Here is a 23983-nt window from a genome sequence, read left to right as displayed (position 1 = left end):
TCTCCTCGTCTCCTCCTCCGCTCCGACTTCCAACACCTTCACCCTCTGGGGAAGAGGATTGCCTAAGTACACAAGGCCTTTAGCAGTTTTAGCCTTTTATCACGTGTAAATAATATATGTAGGTATAGTAGTATTGTAAGTATTAGTAAGTGTATGTGTATTGTCTGAATAAATGGATCAAAATCAAAATAATAGTCAGGAACTCCTATTTTCTTCAGTTGTTTTAAGGGTCTCTTGAAGAGCCTCCTTAGTGGAATGTCTTGCAGCCACGCAGCACCTGTGCACACGCAGACACGCACCTGTAAACCCCCACCCACAAGCCCACGCACACCACCACGCAGGGAGCGAGACACATACAAGCACACACGCACATACACAGACCCACACATTCTGTTCTACTCCACGCCGATCTTCGCTGCGTAGGTGCCTGGCGTGTCTCCGCTGCTCTCGTCTGTGCGTGTTCCTATTGGTGTTCCTCCTCCCGCCAGGCCGCGATCAGGTCGTCTATCTCGTCCTGGCAGGCTGTGATGGCCTCGGCGCGGCCCTCCAGCTTCAGGATGCCGGAGAGTTGGTTGTACTCTATGACGAGGAAATGCTTCTCGCAGAGGCGCCTCAGGATGACTCCTCGGTCCGCCATGAGCCTGCGCCGGTACCGTCGCGGCATCTTGTTGATGGACTTTTGAGTGTCCGCGGCCTTCAGGGGTGGCGGGGCCCTCGGCTCCTCGATAGGTTCATGGGTGTCGTGGAAGTCTTCCTCCTCTGCCGAGGACTGCTCCGTGCAGACACTTGGGCTTGGGGCGGGTTCTTGTGCGTCGCGGAAGCTTTCTTCCTCTGCCGAGGACGGCTGCACACAGGCACTTACTTGGCTGCACGTTTCGTACCCCTCGGCGGCCTCTTTTGTGTCGTAGAATTCTTCCTCCGCCGAAGACTGCTCTGGCCAGGCGGACACTGGCGCAGAGGCGATGGTTTTGATTTGAAAACAAAAAGTCAGCGGTGAATACGATGCTATGTCAAACACAAGTCTAACTCTTCTTGAGAGAAGCCATTCTTCCTGCAGGTATTTGATGAGAAATCTTGCATCTAAAGCCTTCTTCCGCACGGTTCTGCTTCCCCTCTTCACCTTCATCCTCACGAAGCATCCTGTCTCCAGCTCCGCCACCACCGTGCGGTTTACGGTGACGCGACACTCGCCAAACACTTTGGTGTAGGCACTCACGCCGACGCAGCACTCCGGGAGCAGCTCCACGGTCATGAAGGTGGTCGAGCGGCGGCTCTTGTAATAGCAACAGAGGCCCGCCGCCACCTGCTCGGCCGCCAGGTGCAAGGCCGTCACCTCCTTGGAGGCGGGGACCCGCACGCAGCACGCGATGTTCGTCTTGGTGGCCATGCAGATACGGGAACTACGAGTCCTTTAGGACGTGATTTTTATAGGGGCGCGATGAGGCACCAGACCTCGGTTGTCGCGGCGGGAGCTTGGGGTTGGATGCCGAGCTTGGAGTTGACATTGCACCCCCCCGAGTCTAGAGTTGAGTGGACGTGTTTCCCCATTCGCTTGGTATTCCCCCGAGGCCATCCCTGAGTACTTGTTTCCCTCCATCGTGTGTGTGCGTGCGTGTATAATCAAATAATAATAATAATGATAATAATAATAATAATAATAATAATAATAATAATAATAATAATAATAATAATAATAATAATAATAATAATAATAATAATAATAATAATAAACGGTTTATTGTATTTATTGTTTGTGTGTGTGTGTGTGTGTGTGTGTGTGTGTGTGTGTGTGTGTGTGTGTGTGTGTGTGTGTTTACAGCAAGATAGACAGATGAAGGGCACGAAACCAATACACAACAAAAAGCCCGCCAGGCGCTGCTCTAACAAAAGCAACTACAACAAGAGGTAAAAAGAGAGGTCAATTTCGGGAGAAGAGGTGTCTGACACTCCTCTCTTGAAGGAGGTGAAGTCATAGGCAGAAGGAAATACAGACAAAGGAAAGCTGTCCCAGAGTATACCAGCAGAAGGGATAAAAGAATGAAGGTTCTGATTAACTCTTGTATAAGGGATTTGGACAGTATAGGGGTGAGTAAGAGTAGAAATTCGAGTGCAGCGGGGAAGCGGGAGGGGGGGAGGCAAGCAGTTAGCAAATTCAAAAGAGGAGTCAGCATGAAAATATAGGTAGAAGATAGAAAGAGATGCAACATTGCGGAGGTGTGTGTGTGTGTGTGTGTGTGTGTGTGTGTGTGTGTGTGTGTGTGTGTGTGTGTGTGTGTGTGTGTGTGTGTGTGTGTGTGTGTGTAACTGCGTATGTGCGTGCGTGTGTGCGCGTGCGTTACCAAACTTTTAAAGAAGAACTACTCAACGGCCCGCATTGATATGTGTGTGTGTGTGTGTGTGTGTGTGTGTGTGTGTGTGTGTGTGTGTGTGTGTGTGTGTGTGTGTGTGTGTGTGTGTGTGTGTGTGTGTGTGTGGTTTTATGTGTGTGTGTGTGTGTGTGTGTGTGTGTGTGTGTGTGTGTGTGTGTGTGTGTGTGTGTGTGTGTGTGTGTGTGTGTGTGTGTGTGTGTGTGTGTGTGTGTGTGTGTGTGTGTATTTACCTAGTTGTATATACCTAGTTGTAATTTTACAGGGCCTGTGCTTACACTCATGTGGTCTCATCTCCATATCTGTACTTGTCCAGTTTTTCTTTAAAGTTGTGCACACTCTTCGCCGATACTACATCCTCACTTAGTCTGTTCCAAACCTCTATGTTCCTTTGCGGGAAGCTATATTTTTTATGTTTCTCAAGCATCTTCCTTTTCTCTATTTTTTACTGTATCCTCGTGTGTTGCTGGTGTTTCTTACTTCTCTTAGTAGCAACTCCTCGTTATCTACTTCTTCCATTTTATTCCACAATTTGTAAATTAGTATTAGATCTCCCCTTTCTCTTCTTTGTTCCAATGTTGGCAGGTTCATTTCCTTTAATATTTCTTCATATGACAATCACTCCAGTTCTGGAACCATCTTCGTTGCCATCCTTTGTATTATTTCTAGTTTTTTCACGTGTTTCTTCTTATGGGGAGACCACACAGTTTCCGCATATTCCAACTCTGGTCTAATCATTGTGGTAATCATCTTTTTCATCATATCTTCATCCATGTAGTGGAATGCTATGCCTATATTTCTAACCATTCTATACCGTACGAATATCCTATTTACATGACCCTCAGACTGTTGATTATCTTGTATTATCACCCCCATATGTCTCTTTTCTTGGACTTTTAATATTTCTCCATCTCCCATTCAATATGTCCATTTTGGTCTCCCTTCACTCTTTCCCATTTCCATTACATGACATTTCTTCACATTAAACTCCATCCCCCATTTCTTGCTCCAACCCCAAATCTTATTTAGGTCCTCTTGCAGAATTTCTGTCTTTACTATTTCTTATGTGTCTCAGCAATTTCGCATCGTCTGTAAACAAGCTCATGTAACTATTTACTTTCTCTGGCATATCATTTATATACACTGGGAAAAGTATTGGTGCCAGTACCGATCCTTGAGGCACCCCACTATCTATATTTCTCCATTCCGATTTCATGTTCTTTACCACTCTTCTCATTTCTCTTCCCTTTAAGTAACTTTCCATCCTGTTTGCTGTGTGTGTGTGTGTGTGTGTGTGTGTGTGTGTGTGTGTGTGTGTGTGTGTGTGTGTGTGTGTGTGTGTGTGTGTGTGTGTGTGTGTGTGTGTGTGTGTGTGTGTGTGTGTGTGTGTGTGTGTGTGTGTGTGTGTGTGTGTGTGTGTGTGTGTGTGTGTGTGTGTGTGTGTGTGTGTGTGTGTGTGTGTGTGTGTGTGTGTGTGTGTGTGTGTGTGTGTGTGTGTGTGTGTCTGTCTGTCTGTGTGTGTGTGTGTGTGTGTGTGTGTGTGTGTGTGTGTGTGTGTGTGTGTGTGTGTGTGTGTGTGTGTGTGTGTGTGTGTGTGTGTGTTAGAAGTAAATTATTTAGGATTGTGAGCATGGTCAAGACTACTTTCCTTGTTTATTTGCTTATTTGTTTGTTCTAGATCAAGTCTATATTTTTCTTTTCCTTTCTTTATTCCTTTCATTTTTCTCACTTCTTTTATTTGTTAATACTTTTTCTTTTTTCTCTGTGTAGCATGCTTAGATTGGTGGTTTTGTATTAAAACACACACACACACACACACACACACACACACACACACACACAAACAGGGGGAGGCGGTGGCTGAGTGGTCAGCGTGCTGGCGCGGCGTTCAAGAAGACGCAGGTTCGCGTCCCGCACGCCGCGGCAAACCAGCTGGCAATTTTTCAGTCATGGGTTAGGAGCTAGACATGTTATAGAACAAAGTTAGAACAAAAATATCAATGTCATTTCTTTTTTGCATAATACAGTAATAATACAGTCCGGACTGCAAATTTTCTCACCTTTTTTTTGCGACTAAATGAAATTAGATTAACATTTCTTTTATAACTTTGTTATGAAGGTCATAAAATATTTTGTGTGTAAAGGACAAGAAGAACGGTGCAAAACTGACGGAAGAGATCGATTTTTTAAGCGAAAAAAAAAAATTGCATGATTCATTCGATTTTTGTCGTATGATGATCAGGGTATCATTCTTCACAATGTACATCTAAATCAAGACCCTCGGGCTATTTATAAAAACAGGCGGATCCCTGCCTTACCGCTTTCATTCTTTAGCGCCACTGCATGCACGATCGCTAACAGCCTACAAATATAACGGAAATCAGACACAACCTTGTGACAGAGAGTTCCTCCTCACCCTCAACGTTTTCAGGAGCAAGTAAACACTCCACTTTGGGCCATGCATACACGATTAATTCATTCATGAGCCAACGCAACCACCATCTTCATTTAAAGCCGATAGTCACGAAGGCGCCGTTGAGTGCTTCAGCATCTCTCGGAGATAACTCATACCGAGGACTCGAGATGTAAGACCCAGCCGCCACCTTGTCTGGAGAATAGCGTGTTACGTGAGCTGCTCGTCTTTACCATTTTCCTTTGTTTCTGTATGTTTGTGTGTCTATCTCTCAGTTTCAGTGTTTGCCTGTCTCACTCGCTCACTAACTCAATTTCTCCTTTTCACCTGCCGTGCCACCTCCCTCAACTCGTCCCCCTCCCTCACCTGAAGCCCTAGCACAGGTTCAGGTCAACACGTGAGGCCGAGACGCAGGAGTCAGCCGTGAAAAGCGAGTGCTCAAGGCCGCGTGTCTGATTTGTGTCCTCCTCCTCCTCCTCTTCTTCTTCTTCCCTTTTCCCTCCTTTCGTTGCGTGTCTACCTGCCTGCCCACCTGCCTGGCTTCCTACCTGACTGACTCTCTCTCTCTCTCTCTCTCTCTCTCTCTCTCTCTCTCTCTCTCTCTCTCTCTCTCTCTCTCTCTCTCTCTCTCTCTCTCTCTCTCTCTCTCTCTCTCTCTCTCTCTCTCTCTCTCTCTCTCTCTCTCTCTCTCTCTCTCTCTCTCTCTCTCTCTCTCTCTCTCTCTCTCTCTCAGTTTTCATCTTTTATTAACTGTTCCTTCTTTTATCTTCGTCTCTCTTGTGGATATTTTGTTTGCTCTTCTTCGCTTCTCTCTGCGTGAAAGGTTCAAGTAAAATTCTTAAAGAGATGAGAACACAGAAGCTCTTTGTGAGGGCCGTCGCGTGGAGAGACTGACAGGCCGCCTACACACACACACACACACACACACACACACACACACACACACACACACACACACACACGAGAGGTCATATAATACGTCGGTATGTTTGTTTGTTTACTTTGTTATGTTGTGGGTTGTATCATCTCTCTCTCTCTCTCTCTCTCTCTCTCTCTCTCTCTCTCTCTCTCTCTCTCTCTCTCTCTCTCTCTCTCTCTCTCTACTTCATCTTTCCTCCTCCCCCCCCTCCCCCCTCTTCTTCCCCCTCCCCCCGTGTCAGCTCTGCCCGACACCTTCCGGGAAAGATTCTTTTGTCCCGTCACGGTGGTAGTCTGCCTACACACACACGCACACACACACACACACACACCGCTCCAGTAGTTCAGTGGCAGAGTGCTGCGTTGCCAGGCTCCATGGTCTGGCAGGTGGAGCTTCGAACCCTGCTAAGGCGGATTTTTCCACTGAGAGAGGAGCGGTTACTGTCCCCCCATTTGCAAGGGGGATGGGGTGTGTGGTGTGTGAAGGTCCTGGCAGTACCCAGAGATCGACAATAAGGAATTGCTCGGGTCTGGAGAGTACTTGCTGGCGATTGCGAGGCCAGCTCGTCATCAGGCCGTGGATGAATTACACACACACACACACACACACACACACACACACACACACACACACCCTAGACTACTGTTACACCCTATTCCCATTCTCTCTCTCTCTCTCTCTCTCTCTCTCTCTCTCTCTCTCTCTCTCTCTCTCTCTCTCTCTCTCTCTCTCTCTCTCTCTCTCTCTCTCTCTCTCTCTCTCTCTCTCTCTCTCTCTCTCTCTCTCTCTCTCTCTCTCTCTCTCTCTCTCTCTCTCTCTCTCTCTCGTATTCAGGCAGGTTGAATTCTAGGCTTCAAAAACATAAAATATTGCAAAATAAACCTGCAAGCATCCACGTGAGACTGGGAGGAAGAGGAGGACGACGAGGAGGAGGTGGAGGAGAAGAGATCGAGAGGAGGAGAGGAGGAGGAGGGGGGAAGATGGGAGGGAAGAAGCAAGGAAAAAATGGAGACTAAGAAAAAACTAACAGAAAGATGAGAGTGAGAGAGAATGATTTTAAAGGAGAGAAAACTAAGGAGGAAGGAGAGTGAAGGAAGACGAGAAGAAGCGTGGTTTGGAAAAGTAGAAGCGGGGAGAGGAGCAAAGAGGAAGGAGGAGGAAGCGAGAAAGATATGAAAGTGCGAAGAAAAGAGAATGAGCAGAGTCTGGTTCCCCATTCAGACGAGAGTAACTGAATGGAGGAGTCTGGCGAGGCTGGTGTGGAGGAAGAAACAAGACGTGGAGGAAAGAAAGCCGGGGAGGTACACGTGTGCAGACAGACAAACAAACAGGTACACAGGCAGAGATAAACACACACACACACACACACACACACACACACACACACACACACACACACACACACACACACACACACACACTCTCTCACCTCGCTGAGTAATTAAACCCATCAACCCTCTGTTGCGTTTACGTAATCCAGAGTCTATATGGTAATTAGTACGATCTGTGAAGTAATACGCAAATACTCTCTAATAGGGAAGGTGGTGGCTGAGTGGATAGCGTGACGGTGCCGCGTCCAGCACGACTCGGGTTCGCACTCCGCCAGGTGCCACAAGCTGGGATTTTTCAGTCACCGCCGAGTGGCTTAATTTAGACTACCCACATACTGTCCAGAAGACCACCTATCAACCCGGACTCTAGATTCTAGGATCAAAGATGAGCTCCGGGGGGCAGCATGAGCCAATGCAAGATGGCGCCACTATAAACACTTGCCTGCGCCACGACAGGTTGGGGCCGACAATCAGGCCCCATCAAAAAAGCCTACTGGCGCCATAGGCGAATACGTAAAAAAAAAAAAAAAAACGCCAGGCAGATAATCAAGTGGGCATTGAGCAGATGATAAAAAAAAGCAGCATATGCGAGCAGACAATGTTTAGGTATCGTCAGAGCCATAGATTACGAGACTTTGCCAGCTTCATCGCAGGCTCCATGTTGATACCAAAGGAGCTGCCCGAAATCCGAATTGAAGCTGATATAAAAGAGTTTTCTTGTGTTTTAGGTATTTCTTAGAAATTCTGACGATACCTACAGCACAGAAAAGCAACAATGCTTCAGCATCTATTTGAATTTCGTGTGACTTTTTTCAACAACCTGACGCCTGGGAGGAAGTTGGCCAAACTCTTATATTCTGTGTCTCTGGGTATGGTTTTGAAGACAAACAGACCATAAACAGGCAAAAGTAACGGCCAAACAGAGCATCAGCAGGTAGTAGACAGCAGTTAAACAGAAGCATCAGGTCACCTCCGTTAATATGAATGTAAGAGGTTTGAACGAAAGACTTGGAGACGCCTATCGGTTTCCATCTTATAAAAAAAAAAAATTCCTTCAACTCGTCTTCGTAATAATGGCGCGAGGAGAAAGAAGAGGAGACGAAGAGGTGCTCGATACAAGGAAAGAAGAAGAGAAACGTATCCAATCGGTGGGTGAGTGGGAGGGGAGGTAGTGGGAGTGAGAGGAGGGGAGAGAGCCAGCAGTAGCATGATTGGAGGAGGAGGGAGGAGGAAGGTGAAGAAAGGAAGAAAATAGCGGAGGAAATGCGTGTCTAATCACATCCTCCATCTCTCATTGTCTACTTGAGAGGTTGGTTATTGGGCCCTCAGGTTGTGAGCATCCCTCCCTCGCCTCCGCTTCCCCTCCTCCTGTTCCCTCTTCTGTCCTTCATTTCTGTACCCCCTCGAGCTCCTTCAAAAATCTTATATCGTTGTTAAACCAGCCAGTCACCTCTTACTCTCCTATTGATCCTCCTCTTTCCCTCTCCTTCGGTTTCTTATCCGTACTTATTTTTAACATTCTAGTTTTATGAGTTTGGTAATGTTTTAGATTTGGCTTAGTTTTTTTCCGTTCATTTCTTGAGTATGCTCTGTACTCTGCTATTTGTTTTCTCTCCTGCAACATGTCTTATCAGTATTTACTTTTTACATTCTAGTTTTATGGATGTCGTAATTTTGGGGGATGGGGCTTAATTTTTTCGTTCATTTCTTAGCCATTCTCTGCACTGCTGTTTGTTTCCAGTCCCGCAACACGTCACCTGAGATAAGCTGACGGGAAACATTGATCGCTCGCCTCGTCCTCTTGTCCTGTATGGTTTCACAAGACAACATTGTGTACAACTTCCGTAGACTCATTACCAAGTTGAGTTATGCAACCGTAATGTTGATTTAGTGTAGTTTAAGCCTTTAGGAGAACTCCTTCAAACTTAAGTTCATTAAACAGTCGCTTAACTCGTGTGTCCCGGGTCCAAACTCGATTTAATTAAGGGTCCGACGTTCCCTTTGTCCCCTAAACACAACAAAGTGGAACACCGTAGCAAATCACAAAACTAAGTAAAAGTGTCTGAACTGAGTCATTTAAATAAGAGAAAAAGTAGAAAAGCATTGAAAAGGAGAAAAAGTATTGACTGGATAAAACACAAATAGGCCATTCAGTCACAACCTGAATAGCATCCCAAACAATTTTCGTAAACTTTAAAGGCAAGTAAAGTCGCCGTTGATTTCAAGGCAGACAAGCTGGCTGGGTCACTGTGTGCTACGTTAGAGAAGTCATCTCTTTAATACCATCGAATAATCAGTGTTGGCCAGACTGACACGGCTTTCCCAGACAAGTCAGAATAGGAGGCACGAGTTAACCAAAGCCAAGACAAAGTAGGATAGGCAAGATTATCGTAGCTAAGCCAGGCTTCGGCCGATTATGTCGATCACCCCCATCCCACCCCCGCCAGTACAGCCTAACCAGCGTCCTGTCCCCCACCCAGACTCCACGACAAGCAGAACCAGTAAGGGAACTAAAGCAAAGGCAAGACAAGATAGACATGACTCCCATTAACTCGTAAGTCAGGGTAGGCCAAACAAGTCCAATAACCCAGCCCACCCCAGCCAGGGCCGTTTACCTCGTGTCCTTTCCCCTCTCACCGATCGCCCCCTCCCGCCACAAGCTTTAAGACAACTGCAGTGTGACATGTATCTATCAAACCAATGTGTGTGGCTGTGTTTGTTTGTGTTGCGTAACTGACATCAAGGGAAAGTGAGATGTCTTAAAGGATTATGCGTGCGTTCGTGTGTTTGTGTTACGTTGTTGCCATCAAGGGAAAGTGTTGTCATCAAGGGTTGTGTGTTTCTGTGTTTGTGTGTTTGTGTTGTGTTTAGGTCCAGGCTAGTCAGGCAAATCTATCACCCCAGTCCACCCCTACCAGCACTATACCTAACCTTCCTTTCTTCCTTCCACAGCCCCATGAACGCGTCGACGGAGGACTGGTGGGAGATCACCGTCTTAGAGTACCGGGAAGAGGCGGCGGCGGGGTCAGCAGCGGGGGAGAGGGCGGCGGGGACAGCCCAGGCGCCCACCTTCGCAGGTAACGTGACGTTGGATGAGCTGCTGGAGAACCTGACGTGGGCGCGCGAGCTGGGCGTGCCGCGGGTCTGGCTCCTCACGCACGCCACCGTCGCTGTCCCGGCCGAGCTGCACCTCCTCGTGGCGTTCATCCTCACCACCATCGGCGTCCTGGGTACCGCCGGCAACGCTATTGTGGTGTGGGTCTTCAGCAGGTGAGGGGCAAGCATTACCGAGCCATGAAGCACCACCATAGCCTTATCAGCACCGCCTACACGACATTACCTAAACCAACATCATGACCTTACCACTAACACCATCACGTCTCTACCACTACCACCACCATTACTGTACCACACTACAACCTACCATATCACGCCACCACAGGCTTATCACCACAGCTTGCACGACATGACCACAACCACTATCACCACCTTACTAATACCATTTCCACAACCAAGGCCCGTATTTTCTGCCGCTTTTGGCTCTCACACAAGTTTTTTTATTTTTTTACAACAAAGGAGATAGCTCAAGGGCACAAAAAAAGGACCCGCTACTCGCTGCTCCTACAAAAAAAGTCAAAAGAGGTGGCCGAAAGAGAGGTCAATTTCGGGAGGAGAGGTGTCCTGATAAGTATTTCCAAAGGTCACAAAGGAGGTTAGCCAGGTTCCCATGAGTGGTTTGGCTTTCACATTCCTAGTGCAGAAGTTTTGTCAGACTATCACTTGACTTATAAAACTACCCATTGAATTACTAACACAACTTCTACCAAAACTTTATCCATTGTGTCTGTGCAAGCCCCCAAATGGTTGAGAATAGGTACCTGACACCACCATGACCCTACCACCACCACTACCATTACACTGCACCCTACCACATCACCCCACCACAGCCCTCTCACTACCACGATCACCACCCCGCCACATCGCACCCAATAACGCCATATACCATACCATACCACGTTACACCATACGTCACACACACCAACCCTAACACTATATAGCAACACACCACACCACACATCATCACCACCAACACCACACTGCAGCTCAGCGCATCACACCGTTACATCGCATCGTATCACCATCACCCCTCACCACTGTTGCCAAATTATCGTACTCAGAGCTCCTTATTTACCGATTTCTGAGCTATAGCTATTGCCAAAAACACCAATAATTAACCATTTTAACGATAACTACATATGAAGGGAGTTATTGGGGTCGAGGAGGCAGTTTTGGGGTCAGAAATCGGCAAACATAGGAGACTGAGTACGACAATCTGGCATCGTTGCCCCCCACCCACACACATACACAACCACCATCACCGTCCTACCACCACTACCACCGCCACAACCACCATCACCATCGTTCTACCACTACCATCACAACAACCGAAAGATACCCAGTCTTCCCTTAAACTTGAATCCTGGCCAATATAATAGTCTAGTTGATTTAGAGGGCGCCATAAGTGTTGTTGTTTTTAATGAGTTTTTGTGGTGCTCGCTGCCTGCTTGAAATGAACCCAGCCAGGCGAGACGAAATATTGGAGCAGGAAGCACTAGGAAGGTGATGATAGGGGGAAAAAGAGAGGAAAGGAAAGAACGAGGAAGAGAAAAAGGTGTATGTAAAGAAGAACCGAAAGAAAAGGAGGGAATATGGCGGAAAGCAGACATTCAAACACACATCTCTTAAAAACCGCTCGCTTCCTTCGTGCGGCAGAAACACAGATGTAAGCAAACAGATTCCTTCAATACACCTCATCTTTCCCTGACGAAAGCTAGGCAACACTGACACACAGACTCACAAAGCCCCTGAATACAGTCCACTTCCATCTCATAACAATAACACAAGCTCCCTCACTACAACTCGTTCCCCGGACCGAGTAAAGCAACACAAACAAACACACAGTCACGTTTAGCACAACCTTGATCGAAAGCAACACAAGACAAGCACAAGCACACAGACACATGACCCTTTAAGAAAACTCCTCCTTGATGGGAGTAGCGCAACACAAATACACGAACACACAACCCATGAAAGCTACACTCCTCTATTGGCAGTTACGCAACACACCCACAGCCCTTGAAGACAACTTACTTTCCCTTGATGGCAATAACACAACACAAACACACCCACTCCTCCTCCTCCTCTGCACCCGGTGAGCTCTCATTATGCCTCTTTGTCTCACGGGATGAACATACACACGCATTTTGGCTATTCTTATCCCTACACAAAACACATTCATAGGCTTTAATGTTTCTCTCTCTCTCTCTCTCTCTCTCTCTCTCTCTCTCTCTCTCTCAAACACACACACACACACACACACACACACACACACACACATCTCCGTCTTTCCCTCCCTTCCTTCTCCTCCTCCTCCTTCTCCTCCTCCTCCTCCTCTTTCTCCGGCCACTAATTATATCTGGTGGAGGTATGCTCGCTTCTCTACGTCCTACTAATGAGATCTGGCAGAGGTAGTTGTGTTTTGGTGGTGGTGGTGGTGGTGGTGGTGGTTGTGGTGGTGGTGGTGGTGGTTGTGGTGGTGGTGGTGGTGGTGGTTTTCATTGTTCTCTTTACACACACTTCACACACACTACAAGGATGGGATGTTAGCTTCTCCCTCCCTCGTTCTTCTATTCCCTCTTTTCTCTCTCCCTCTTTCTCTATCTCCGTATATCTAGTTCTTTTTATCCTTCTCCCTTCTCCTTCTTTACCCTTCTCTCCACCCTCGTTTTCTATTTCCCTTTTTTCTCTCTCTCTCTCCTTATGTCTATAGTTATCTTTCCCTTCACCTTTCTCTCCCTCCTTCCCTTTTTCTTCCATTTCCTAATTCTTTCTCTCGCCTTATGTCAAGTTATCTTTCCCTTTACCCTCCTCTCCCTCCCTTCCTGGTTCTTCCATTTGCTATGTTTCTCTCCCCTTATGTCAAATTCTCTTTATTCTTCTTTTCCTCCCTCCTTCGTTCTTCCATTTTTCCTTTTTTTCTCTCCCCTTATGTCAAATCCTTCTTATCCTGCTCTTCCTCCCTCCTTCGTTCTTCCATTTTTCCTTTTTTTTCTCTCCCCTTACGTCAAATTCTCTTAATCCATCTCTTCCGCCCTCCACCTTTCTTCCATTTTCCTTCTTCTTTCTCACTCCCTATGTCTTGTTTTCTTTACTTTTCTCTCTCTCTCCCTCCCGTGTTCTTCCTTTTCTTCCATGTTTCTCTCTCCTTATCTCTAGATCTCTTTACCATTCTCTTCCTTCCTCGTTCTTCCTTTTCCACCTTCTTTCTCTCTCTCTCTCTCTCTTCTCTCTTCTCTCTTCTCTCTTCTCTCTCTTCTCTCTCTTCTCTCTCTTCTCTCTCTTCTCTCTTCTCTCTCTCTCTTCTCTCTCTTCTCTCTTCTCTCTCTCTCTCTCTCTCTCTCTCTCTCTCTCTCTCTCTCTCTCTCTCTCTCTCTCTCTCTCTCTCTCTCTCTCTCTCTCTCTCTCTCTCTCTCTCTCTCTCTCTCTCTCTCTCTCTCTCTCTCTCTCTCTCTCTCTCTCTCTCTCTCTCTCTCTCTCTCTCTCTCTCTCTCTCTCTCTCTCTCTCTCTCTCTCTCTCTCTCTCTCTCTCTCTCTCTCTCTCTCTCTCTCTCTCTCTCTCTCTCTCTCTCTCTCTCTCTCTCTCTCTCTCTCTCTCTCTCTCTCTCTCTCTCTCTCTCTCTCTCTCTCTCTCTCTCTCTCTCTCTCTCTCTCTATCTCTCTCTCTCTCTCTCTCTCTCTCTCTCTCTCTCTCTCTCTCTCTCTCTCTCTCTCTCTCTCTCTCTCTCTCTCTCTCTCTCTCTCTCTACTTGAGAGCATAATTAGAGACAAAATTGTGAATTACCTTGAAAGCCACTCATTAATTGGGGACTCACAACATGGTTTCCGAAACAAAAGATCTTGCCTATCAAACCTATTAACCTTTTATAACGACCTCTTCACTGTTTATGACGTAACCAAATCACTGGACGTAGTCTATCTTGATTTCCAGAAAGCGTTTGATAAAGTCCCGCATCATAAATTACTTTACAAATTAAAGCAAATAGGTATTGACGGTCAAGTAAACCAATGGATCGCGAATTGGTTGAGCAGTAGTGATTGACGGATTTAACTCTTCATTATTTACATCAACGACGTGGATGTTTGCCCATTAACGTAGACAAGTGCCAGGTCCTTCAAGTTGGAACGAGGAATAAGAAGTTCGATTACGAAATGCGCGGCGTTAAACTCAAAAGCGTTCAATGCGTCAAGGACTTGGGGGTCAAAATCGCGTCAAACCTCAAATTCTCACAGCAATGCATCGATGCAGCAAATAAAGCGAACAGAATGTTGGGCTACATTAAAAGAAACTTTTTATTCAAGAATAAAGATGTAATACTCCCGCTCTACAACAGTTTAGTCAGACCCCACTTGGAATATGCGGTACAGTTTTGGTCTCCCTCCATGCAAAGGATATAGCTAAATTAGAAGGTGTTCAGCGTCGGGCAACGAAAATGATCCCTTCCTTGCGCAACAAATCCTACGAAGAAAGGCTTTCTACCCTTAACATGTTCTCTCTTGAGAAACGTCGCCTCCGAGGAAAACTGATCGAATGTTTTAAAATACTTAATGGTTTCACGAATGTAGACAGATCAACATTGTTTATGATCGATGACACTTTGCGCACGAGGAACAATGGCGTAAAACTCAGATGTAGACAAGTAAATTCAGACTGCACCAAATTTTTCTTCACCAACGTTGTAGTGCGAGAATGGAATAAGCTTCCACCATCAGTGGTCCAGTGCAACACGATTGACTCCTTCAAAAATAAGCTCGACCGTCACTTCCTTCAACTTAATATCAACTAGAGTAGAAATGCAACGTTTTGGAGTCTTCTGATTAATGTAAAACCACTTAGGTTTAAGGACAGACCACCAAGTCTGGACCATGGGGTCTGTGTGGTCTGATTTTCTATGTAAATCTATGTAAATCTCCTAATGTCTAGCTCTCTTTCTCCTTCTCGTACTCTCGCTCCTTCCCTCCCTCCCTCCCTGACTCACGCCCTCACTCACTCACTTAGTCTCTCAAGCATCCACTTTCCTCGTCCCTCTTCAGCAAACCAACACTCCGTCTCCTTATCCCGTTCCTTAATTATATTTCCCGTTTCTCCTTTCCTCTTCCTCGTTTTCTTTCATGCCTACCGTTCTCTCATGCCCTCCTTGGCTATTTTTACTCTTGCTGTTATCCATCTGTTTCTGTGTCATGATCTTTTTCCTTTCTCTTCCCTGATCTTTTTTTCTTATCGTATATTTGTTTTATTTATCTCGTTGTTTTATTAATGTTTGTGGTTATTGTTTTGGTGAGGTTTTTCTTGCTTTTCTACGTTTGTTCTTTTTTTTTCCTCTTCTTCTTCCTCTTCTTTTTTTTCTTCTTTTTCCTCTTTTTTTATCTTTTTTCTTTCTTTTCCTTTTTCTTCTTATTAATTTTCTTCTTCTTCTTCTTCTTTTTCTTCTTTTTCTTCTTTTTCTTCTTGTTTTTCTTCTTCTTTTTATTTTCCTCTTCTTCTTCTTCTTCTTTGTTTATCTTTTCCTCTTTTTTCTTCTTCTGATTATTATTATTATTATTATTATTATTATTATTATTATTATTATTATTATTATTATTATTATTATTATTATTATTATTATTGCTCTTGTTCTTTTTCATTATTCTTGTTTTTGTTCTTTTTTGTTGTTGTTCTTTACCTTCTCCTCTTCCTCCATCTCTTCCTCTTCTTCATACTCCCCCTCCTCCTGCTCCTCCTCCTCCTCCTCCTCCTCCTCAACGCATTACCGTGCATCCGTATGAGGAGTCGAGCCCCAGGGAAAACCATTGGATGCTGCCCTGTCTCTTGACCAAGAAGTAACTAAAAAAATGACAAGTCAATGCGACCACTCAGTAAAAAGTACTTAATACACTCGAGCGGTTATTAAAAACGGGACCCGACAGTTTGTAACGCGGTTATAACAAGACTCAAACACAAATTCTTCAGACCACTCACCAAGATATTCGTCGAAGAACTAAAGAAGGAATAAAGCGACTGAAGAAAGCGAACGTAACAAAAATTGACAAAAAAAGGATAAAAAAGCGTTTAGTAAAGGTGAGGCCCAAGTGAAACATCAGTGAAAAAGAAAAATAATTGGAAAGATTATTAGAGATAAATAACCGTTTCTCCCAACAATAATACAATCTCCGAACAGAAGCATGGCTTCAGAAAATTTAGCTGCCTTGCCTAACGATGTTATTAGACGACTTCCAAGGTATATGTAAGAACCGGGACCCCCACATCCCCTCGACAAGGTACCGCACGAGCGACTCCTTCAGAAACTGCACTGGGCGGCATCGAGCCGATCTGATCGCGTGGATAACCGAGTGTGGCAACGGAGCCAATACAACTGCTACTAAGAGATTACCACTGACAGCTCACTACGAGTACAGTGTCAAGTGACAGCCTGATTGGGCGCCACTATACCTTTTATCTATTATATCACAATATCACGGACTGGACTTATCATATATAAAAATGACTCTGACACCGCAAGGTGGGTGGAGATGCCCGAACAACACAGATGACAATCAGGAAATCATTCAGAAAGACACAAAATCATGTCTTCGAAATCAGGAAAATGATAATAATCACAACATTGAATGGTCGGAAACAAAGCCAATTAATGTTGAATAATGCATACATATGCATATTATGGGAGAATGAAATCGCTATGCAGAATCATAATGGGAGACCCTATTCATCAGCAGAGGAAAAAAACACGCGAATCACAAAAAAAAAGTAACAAAAAACACGCAAATCACTGTAAAAAGCACGAGGAGCTTCAGTGTAAAACACAGCGCATGCTATCCTTGTATAATTCCAGCACCCAGATGCCATCCTGCAGCAGTCTGCAGTTCTGGTCTCCTAATTACAGAAGCATTTTCGGCTTAAAGGAAGGGACGACGCGCGCTTTACTGGAAGTTGGGATTCAACGACGGCTCAACCGAATGAGGAACGACTCAAGGGACTCAACTTGACGAGGGAGAAAAGAAGCGACGAGGGATGTTTTACATTAAAAAGTTCAATAACACGAAAAAGTTCGATTTCTTAAATCATATCAAAAAGTTCAATAACGCAAATCAACCCAAATTCTTTGAACCAAGCACAACCCAAGAAGTAGGAAATAACGGTTTACCCATCAGTCGAGTTTCAAATACACAGACCAATCTCCTCAGACAAACCGAGTTGCGAAAGTAATCACACCAATCAAGTAGTAGAATCGCGAATACCATCAACTCGTCAGGATATAAGGAGAACTCGAATAACGGGGGCTTCCATCTGCTCCTCTGAATAACGAGGGCTCTCATCTGCTCACCCAAGCAAGCTGCGGTCAGACCAAGATACGGCAAAGGGGGCGACCTCGTAATGAGCCAATAGGCTTTCTGTTGCCTGCATTTCCATGTTTCCATGTTTCCATGTTTCCTCCTCCTCCTCTTCTAACTCCTCTTTCCCACACTTGTACCTAACTTTTATTACTGTTTTCAGGGGATGGTGGGGGCGACTATGTTGGTGGTGGCAGTGGTGGTGGTGGTTTTAATGGTGGTGGTGGGGATGGTGGTTATGATGATAGTGGTGGCGGTGGTGGTGGTGATGGTGGTAGTGGGGATGGTGGTTATGGTGGTGGTGGTTATGGTGGTGGTGGTGGTGGTGATGGTGGTAGTGGGGATGGTGGTTATGGTGGTGGTGGTGGTGGTGGTGATGGTGGTTATGGTGGTGGTGGTGGTGGTGATGGTGGTGGTGGGGATGGTGGTTATGATGGTGGTGATGGTGGTGGTTGTGGTGGTGATGGTGGTGGTGGGGATGGTGGTTATGGTGGTGGTGGTAGTGATAGTGGTAGTGATGGTGGTGATGTCGTCGGCAGGTTTCGGAGGCTGCGGACACCTGCCAACACCTTCATCGTGAATCTGGCGGCGAGCGACCTCATCACGTCCCTGCTGCACTCCATGGCCGCCTACTCCTCCTTCAGGCACCAGTGGTCCTTCGGCAGGCTAGGTAAGTCACGCCTGCCTTCAATCTTCGTGCCTTCTCCTCCTCTCTTGTTTTTATATCCATCCCTTTTTCTTTCTTTCTCTCTTTCTTTCTTATTGTTTCCCCTTTCCTCTTCAATCCTCCGTTTCCGTTTTCCTTTAGTCTTTTCCACCCATGTTCGCCCGTTGAGCTTTGGTAATCTTTTTTTTTTCATCTCTTTCTCCTCCTCCTCCCTCCTGCTCCTGCTTCTGCTACTCAACCTTCTTCTCCTCCTCCTCCTCCTAAGTCTCTTCATTTCATGTGAACGGTTCTTTAGTAAGGAACTATTTCTACGTTTCTCCTTCTCCTCCGTCTCCTTTAATTTTCAAAAAGGCGGACAGGTCTCATCCAGGAAACTATCGACCAATTAGCCTAACATCGATTGTTTGTAAGTTAATGGAGACTATCATTGGCGACAATATAGTGAAATTCTTCGAAGAAAATTATATAATAAATAATTCGCAACATGGTTTCCGTACTAAACGTTCGAGTTTAACTAACGTACTTGATTTTTTCATTATATTTTTGAGGTGTTCGATGAAAGCATATCAGTAGATGCCATATATCTGGATTTTCAAAAGGCATTTGATAAGGTTCCCCACAAATGGTTGCTCAGTAAACTATATTGGCGCACGGTATCTCGGGTAACATTCACAATTGGCTTGTGGACTGGCTCTCTGAGCGGAAACAGAGAGTAGTTCTAAACGGTGTTTCATCTAACTGGCTCGATGTCAGAAGCGGCGTACCTCAAGGATCAGTGCTTGGTCCCATGCTGTTCTTAATTTATGTTAATGATATCGATGATGGGCTCACTTGCAAAATATCAAAATTTGCTGATGACACAAAAATCGCTAGTAAGGTAACTACGACACTCGACGAAGAAGCATTACAATCAGATCTAGATCGACTTGCACGTTGGGCCAATCAATGGCAAATGAAATTTAACGTTGACAAATGTAAAGTGTTACACATCGGAAACAATAACAATCGCGTTCAGTACGTAATGAATGGCCAACAACTCTCTGCAGTAAGTAAAGAAAAGGATCTTGGAATCACTATATCAAGCGATTTAAAGCCCGGTCAGCATTTTTCAGAGATAATTAAAACCGCAAACAAATTGGTTGGCTTCATCGGACGAGTCTTTAATAATAAATCGGAAAAAAATAATATCAAAACTGTATAACTCGCAGGTTCGACCCCATCTAGAGTACTGTGTACAGTTTTGGTCTCCCTATTACAGAAAAAACGTAGAAAAGTTAGAACGGGTTCAACGGAGTAACAAAAATTATTCCTAGGTTGAGAAATTTATCTTATGAAGAAAGGCATAAAGAGTAAATTTATTTACCTTATCAAAACGAAGAATGCGAGGCGATCTAATAGAAGTGTTTAAAATGTTTTAAGGATTCAGTGATATTAATGCGGAAGATTACTTTACAATTGATCGATCAAATAGAACAAGAAGAAATAACACTTTCAAGATAAGTGGTAAAAGACTCTCGTCGCACGAAGCCAAACACTTCTTCAATCGAGTCGTTAATGTTTGGAACTCTCTAAACTGTGATGTCGTTGATATTACAACAGTTACGGCCTTCAAGAATAGATTAGGCAAGTATTTTTAATCCAACTAGCAACTAAGATATTACTCAGTGTCGTAATAACGTTAAGTTCTTTCGAATACTGGTGTCCTTGTCCGTTTTTATCGCCCGTTAGTGGTAGCAGTAATGGTAGTTCTTTCCTCTTTCCTACATAATTTCCATGCAGTTTTTCCATGCTGCATGGTTCTTTTTCCTTTCCTGCCTGGAGGGATGGGGGGGTGGGGAGGAGCCTTCACCTTTGCTGTCCTTCATCTTCCACCTTTGATTAGATAGTTAGTGTAGCTTGTCACAAACAGCCTCGTCAGGATCATCAGGTCTGCTGTTGTTTGTTCTTCCTTTGTGTTCCATTTGTGTTCCTCCTCCTCCTCCTCCTCCTCCTTCTCCTCCTCCTCCTCCTCCTCTTCCTCCTCCTCTTCCTCTTCGTCTTCCTCCTCCTCCTCCTCCTCCTCCTCCTCCTCCTCCTCCTCCTCCTCTCCTCCTCCTCTCCTCCTCCTCCTCCTCTGCCTCGCTTTCCCTTTTATGTTATTCCTCTATTATGTTCTGTCTCAGCATTCCATTCCACTAGTATATCTTTTTTTACCTCGTATCTTCCGCCGTTATACATGAAATAGTGTGTCGGTTTTACTTTGTTAGATTAATGGACTCAACTTGCCCCTGCGCCCCGCTGCTGACAGACTCTTGGGTCCTTCCTTGGGCCGATGCTCCAATCATTCTTCAAGTCCTTTTCTCTTGCTCGCTGACTCCTTAAGTTGAAAGTTTTCTCCTCTCCTTTACGGCACCGCCGGCAGGGGAATTCTCAGTAGAAGCTAATTCTGTTTTTCAATAGATTCAAGTTTTGCACAAGAACTTCCCAGAAGACAAATTGTACGAAGTAAACACAACTGAGTCGCCTTTAACTTTCGCGCGTGTTTCAAGTTTTAAAATATTCATTTAGCCCTCGTGGAGACAGTTCCCTAAAGACAATAGTTTCCCTTTCTTTTTTTAAGATTCGTTACGTCAGGAATTGTTTAATGTTATTCTTTCCATATGCAGCTGCTATTCCTTAAGAACATTTGAAGATGAGCTTACAAAATGCACTTTTCCCTCCAAACTATAATTTGGACTAAGCAGAAATCTTTAGGAAAAGACCTTAGCGCCGTCAGGTTACAAATAAACAAAAAAAGTACATCGTGTCCTGATTCGATCATGTATGTTTGTAACCCTTTGAGAGGCCGCCGCTCCACCCTCAACACACTGCCCATACAGAGCCAATTAGCGGTGAGGCGTTACGCGGTGTATTGTGAGGATGCCAGGGAAACATGATATAACCTGATGCATTGGCGATACTGACTCATGCACATACGAGTTAAAGAGGAAGGCGCTACCAGTACAGTAATCCTTTTTGTACCACTGGTTTGCACGTAACGACCAACCTCCAGGGGCAACGTTAAAACAGTGATGGTGGTGGTGATGGTCGTGGAAGTGATTGTGATGGTAATTATATTGTTGGTGATGGTGGTGGTGGTGATGGGAGCGATAATGAAGATGATGGGGTGGTGGTTGTGGTGATGGTGGTGGAAGTGATAATGATGGTGGAGGTGGTGGTGGTATTGATGGTGATAGCGGTGGTAGTGGTGGTTGTAGTGGAAGTGGTAGCATAGAGGTAGGGAAGGCACTAACCGTTCGAGGAGAGTCGTGGCACTGTCCTACGGGATGAGAACAGCATAGCGTCCCTCATAACCGGTACAGTATGCCTCTTCGTAGTTGGTCTGTGCTACGTAGCGATCAACCTCCCTGGGAAACGCCATAAACAGTGAGGGTAAAGCACAGGGGAAGGGAAGGGAATGCTCGTTCGAGGGGAGTAGCGTAACTATTTTCATGGATGGGAACAGCTTTGCGACGAAACGTTATAAACAGTGATGGTGAAGCATAGAGGAAGGGAAGGGACTGACCGTAGGAGGAGAGCCGCGTCACTGCCTTAAGGGATAAGAACAGCTTTGCGTCTCTCACTAATCACCTGCAGCCGCCCAGAGCTTGTTGTGTTAGCCCAGTCCCTCGCCCAGACGCCCCGAGGATCAGCGGCCAGTACTTGGGGCTTGGGGCGCGTCCTGATGGAACACACGTCACCCGTCCTGCCCTTGCTTCCCTTCACGCTGAGCAGCACCCCTCCTCTCAATCCTGAATCCCCGACCTAACCCCCTCAAGCTCCGTTCAAGCTCCTCCACTCCCCCACTGAGTACACGCCCACCGCCCCCCTCCATCCAACCCCACCAACCCTCCCTCCCTCACACTTCGCTCACGCTATTAACGCCCCTGCCTGAACCCAACCTCCTCCTTCCCACTGAGTACACGCCCACCGTCCCCTTTCATTTTTCCCCACCTACCCCCTCCCTCCATCACACGAGTACACACCTACCCACCGCCTTGTCCTACCACCCAACCTTCCCCCTCTCACACTTCGTAGACGCCCCTGATTCTCCGCCCACCCCAGAACCCTCCCTCCCTCCTCACGCCTCAACACACTAGAGAAGAAGAACGCCAAAACCCTAGGCAAGGAAAGCTCAAGGAAAAGTTAAGGAAAATTTATATTCTGAGAACTTTTGGAGAGGAATAACGTCAAAAGGAAACATCAAAGGTGTTGCGGAAGGAGAACAATAAAGGAGGCCTCACAGCTCTCCGGCTTCCATGTGTTTTTCCTCTCACTTTTTCATCAGGGTCTTACGTCACATTCCTTCCTTCCTTCCTTCCTTCCTTCCCTCAGAGGCCCACGTCCTTTGCTCACGCCACAATAAAGCACTTCCTGCCCCCCTGTTAGTTACGTTTTTTTCTCTCTCTTTCATTTCCTAAGCCTCTGCTTCTCCCAGCCCCGCCGATAATGGCCACCAATTATATATCTTTATAGCACAAAGCTGCCCAGTGGACGGAAGGAAAGACTAAAAATACCAACCACATTGCCCTTGGCCTACCGCTGACTCTGATGGTTTTCTTTTATTATTATTTTTTCCGCTTCCCTCCTCCGGCTACCCACTCTTTCTTTCTGCCTGTCTATCTATTTATCTATCTATCTATTTATTTATCTATCTATCGATCTATCTGTCTACCTATAATAATAATAATAATAATAATAATAATAATAATAATAATAATAATAATAATAATAATAATAATAATAACGATAATAGGAAGAAAGGAAGAAGGAACAGGAAAGGAAGGAAAGTCTGGAAATATTACGTATAGAATTCTCCGCTCGCCTTCCCTTTCTCGTTTCTCCACTGATCGTCCTCAAGCTACTTCTCACTCCCACCCTCCCTCCTGGCCCCTCTCCACGTCGTAGAGGACTGGCGGCGCACTCACCACCCTGTTGATGATAAAAGCTCTAAGTAAAGGCAGAATACAAAAGGAAGGAAGGGACGGTGAGGAATACTGGGTAAGGCTACTCTGTAATTACTTTCTTTACTTCATAAAATTTACCAAGAAGTTCACACAGATCAAATGAGAGAAAATTGTTGGGTTCGACATGGAGAGGCAGGAAATAAGCATCTTGGATCGTGGCATTCACACAGAGGAAATGAGAGAATATTGTTGGGTTTGACATGGAGAGGCAGGAAATAAGCATCTTGGATCGTGGCATAGATAAAGGTGAGGTGAAAGGTATTTTTACGATGATTTAGAATAAGAAATGGACTTGAGCAGATCATACTATGCGCAGAACTGATAGCAGACAGACAACCAAAGTAACAGAGTGGCAATCCGGGAACTGTAGAAGTCAGAGCAGACAGAGGGCCAGGTTATACAGGCTCGGGTGACGGGACTCGCACGGGAAGGAGCGTGATGTTAAGCTTATGAACAGCCTTTTCGCTCTTTTTGCTCGGAAACTTTGTCCTCAGATCCCTGTAGCAATGTCTAAACGAGTGGTCCGCTCATTCATCCATTCAAACCTTCAACGACAGAATCTTCAACAGTATCAAGGAGAGTGGCGTCACGATAGATTCACCTTCTTCAAACCTTCCCCTAATAACTGATAACTAAAAACTGACTAACAACTAATAACCAATTGCCTCCACCACAACGCTACTCCTCAATACAACTCTCTACAGCTACTCCTCACAATATCAAAGCGAGCTGAGCCACGGTCTGTTCATCTCGTTAGCTACCACAAACTTGCAGTGAGTAAAATGTCTCGCCCCACCCCTCCCCCCCGCCCCCCCACGCACAAAACGGCTTCCACGGCTGTTCGGTCTAATTACCG

The 23983-nt window shown here is 45.5% G+C and overlaps 1 protein-coding gene across 3 annotated transcripts in view; it reads left to right on the top strand.

Moving 5' to 3' along the window:
• LOC126995324 (opsin Rh3-like) overlaps nt 1-23983 on the top strand; it is a 118904-nt gene that overhangs the window by 82342 nt on the left and 12579 nt on the right. For 2 of the 3 annotated variants that reach the window (XM_050854817.1, XM_050854806.1), the window contains exons 3-4: nt 9982-10299; nt 18015-18145. In XM_050854817.1, coding sequence (XP_050710774.1) covers nt 9986-10299; nt 18015-18145 — 445 coding nt within the window. In that variant the 5' untranslated portion in view covers nt 9982-9985. Of the gene's footprint in view, nt 1-9141; nt 10300-18014; nt 18146-23983 lie in introns of those variants that run through there. The other variant, XM_050854812.1, reaches the window with a different exon arrangement.

Source organism: Eriocheir sinensis, chromosome 1 (genome assembly GCF_024679095.1).
Source record: "Eriocheir sinensis breed Jianghai 21 chromosome 1, ASM2467909v1, whole genome shotgun sequence".
Lineage (NCBI taxonomy): Eukaryota > Metazoa > Arthropoda > Malacostraca > Decapoda > Varunidae > Eriocheir > Eriocheir sinensis.
This window is presented reverse-complemented; position numbering and strand designations above follow the sequence as displayed.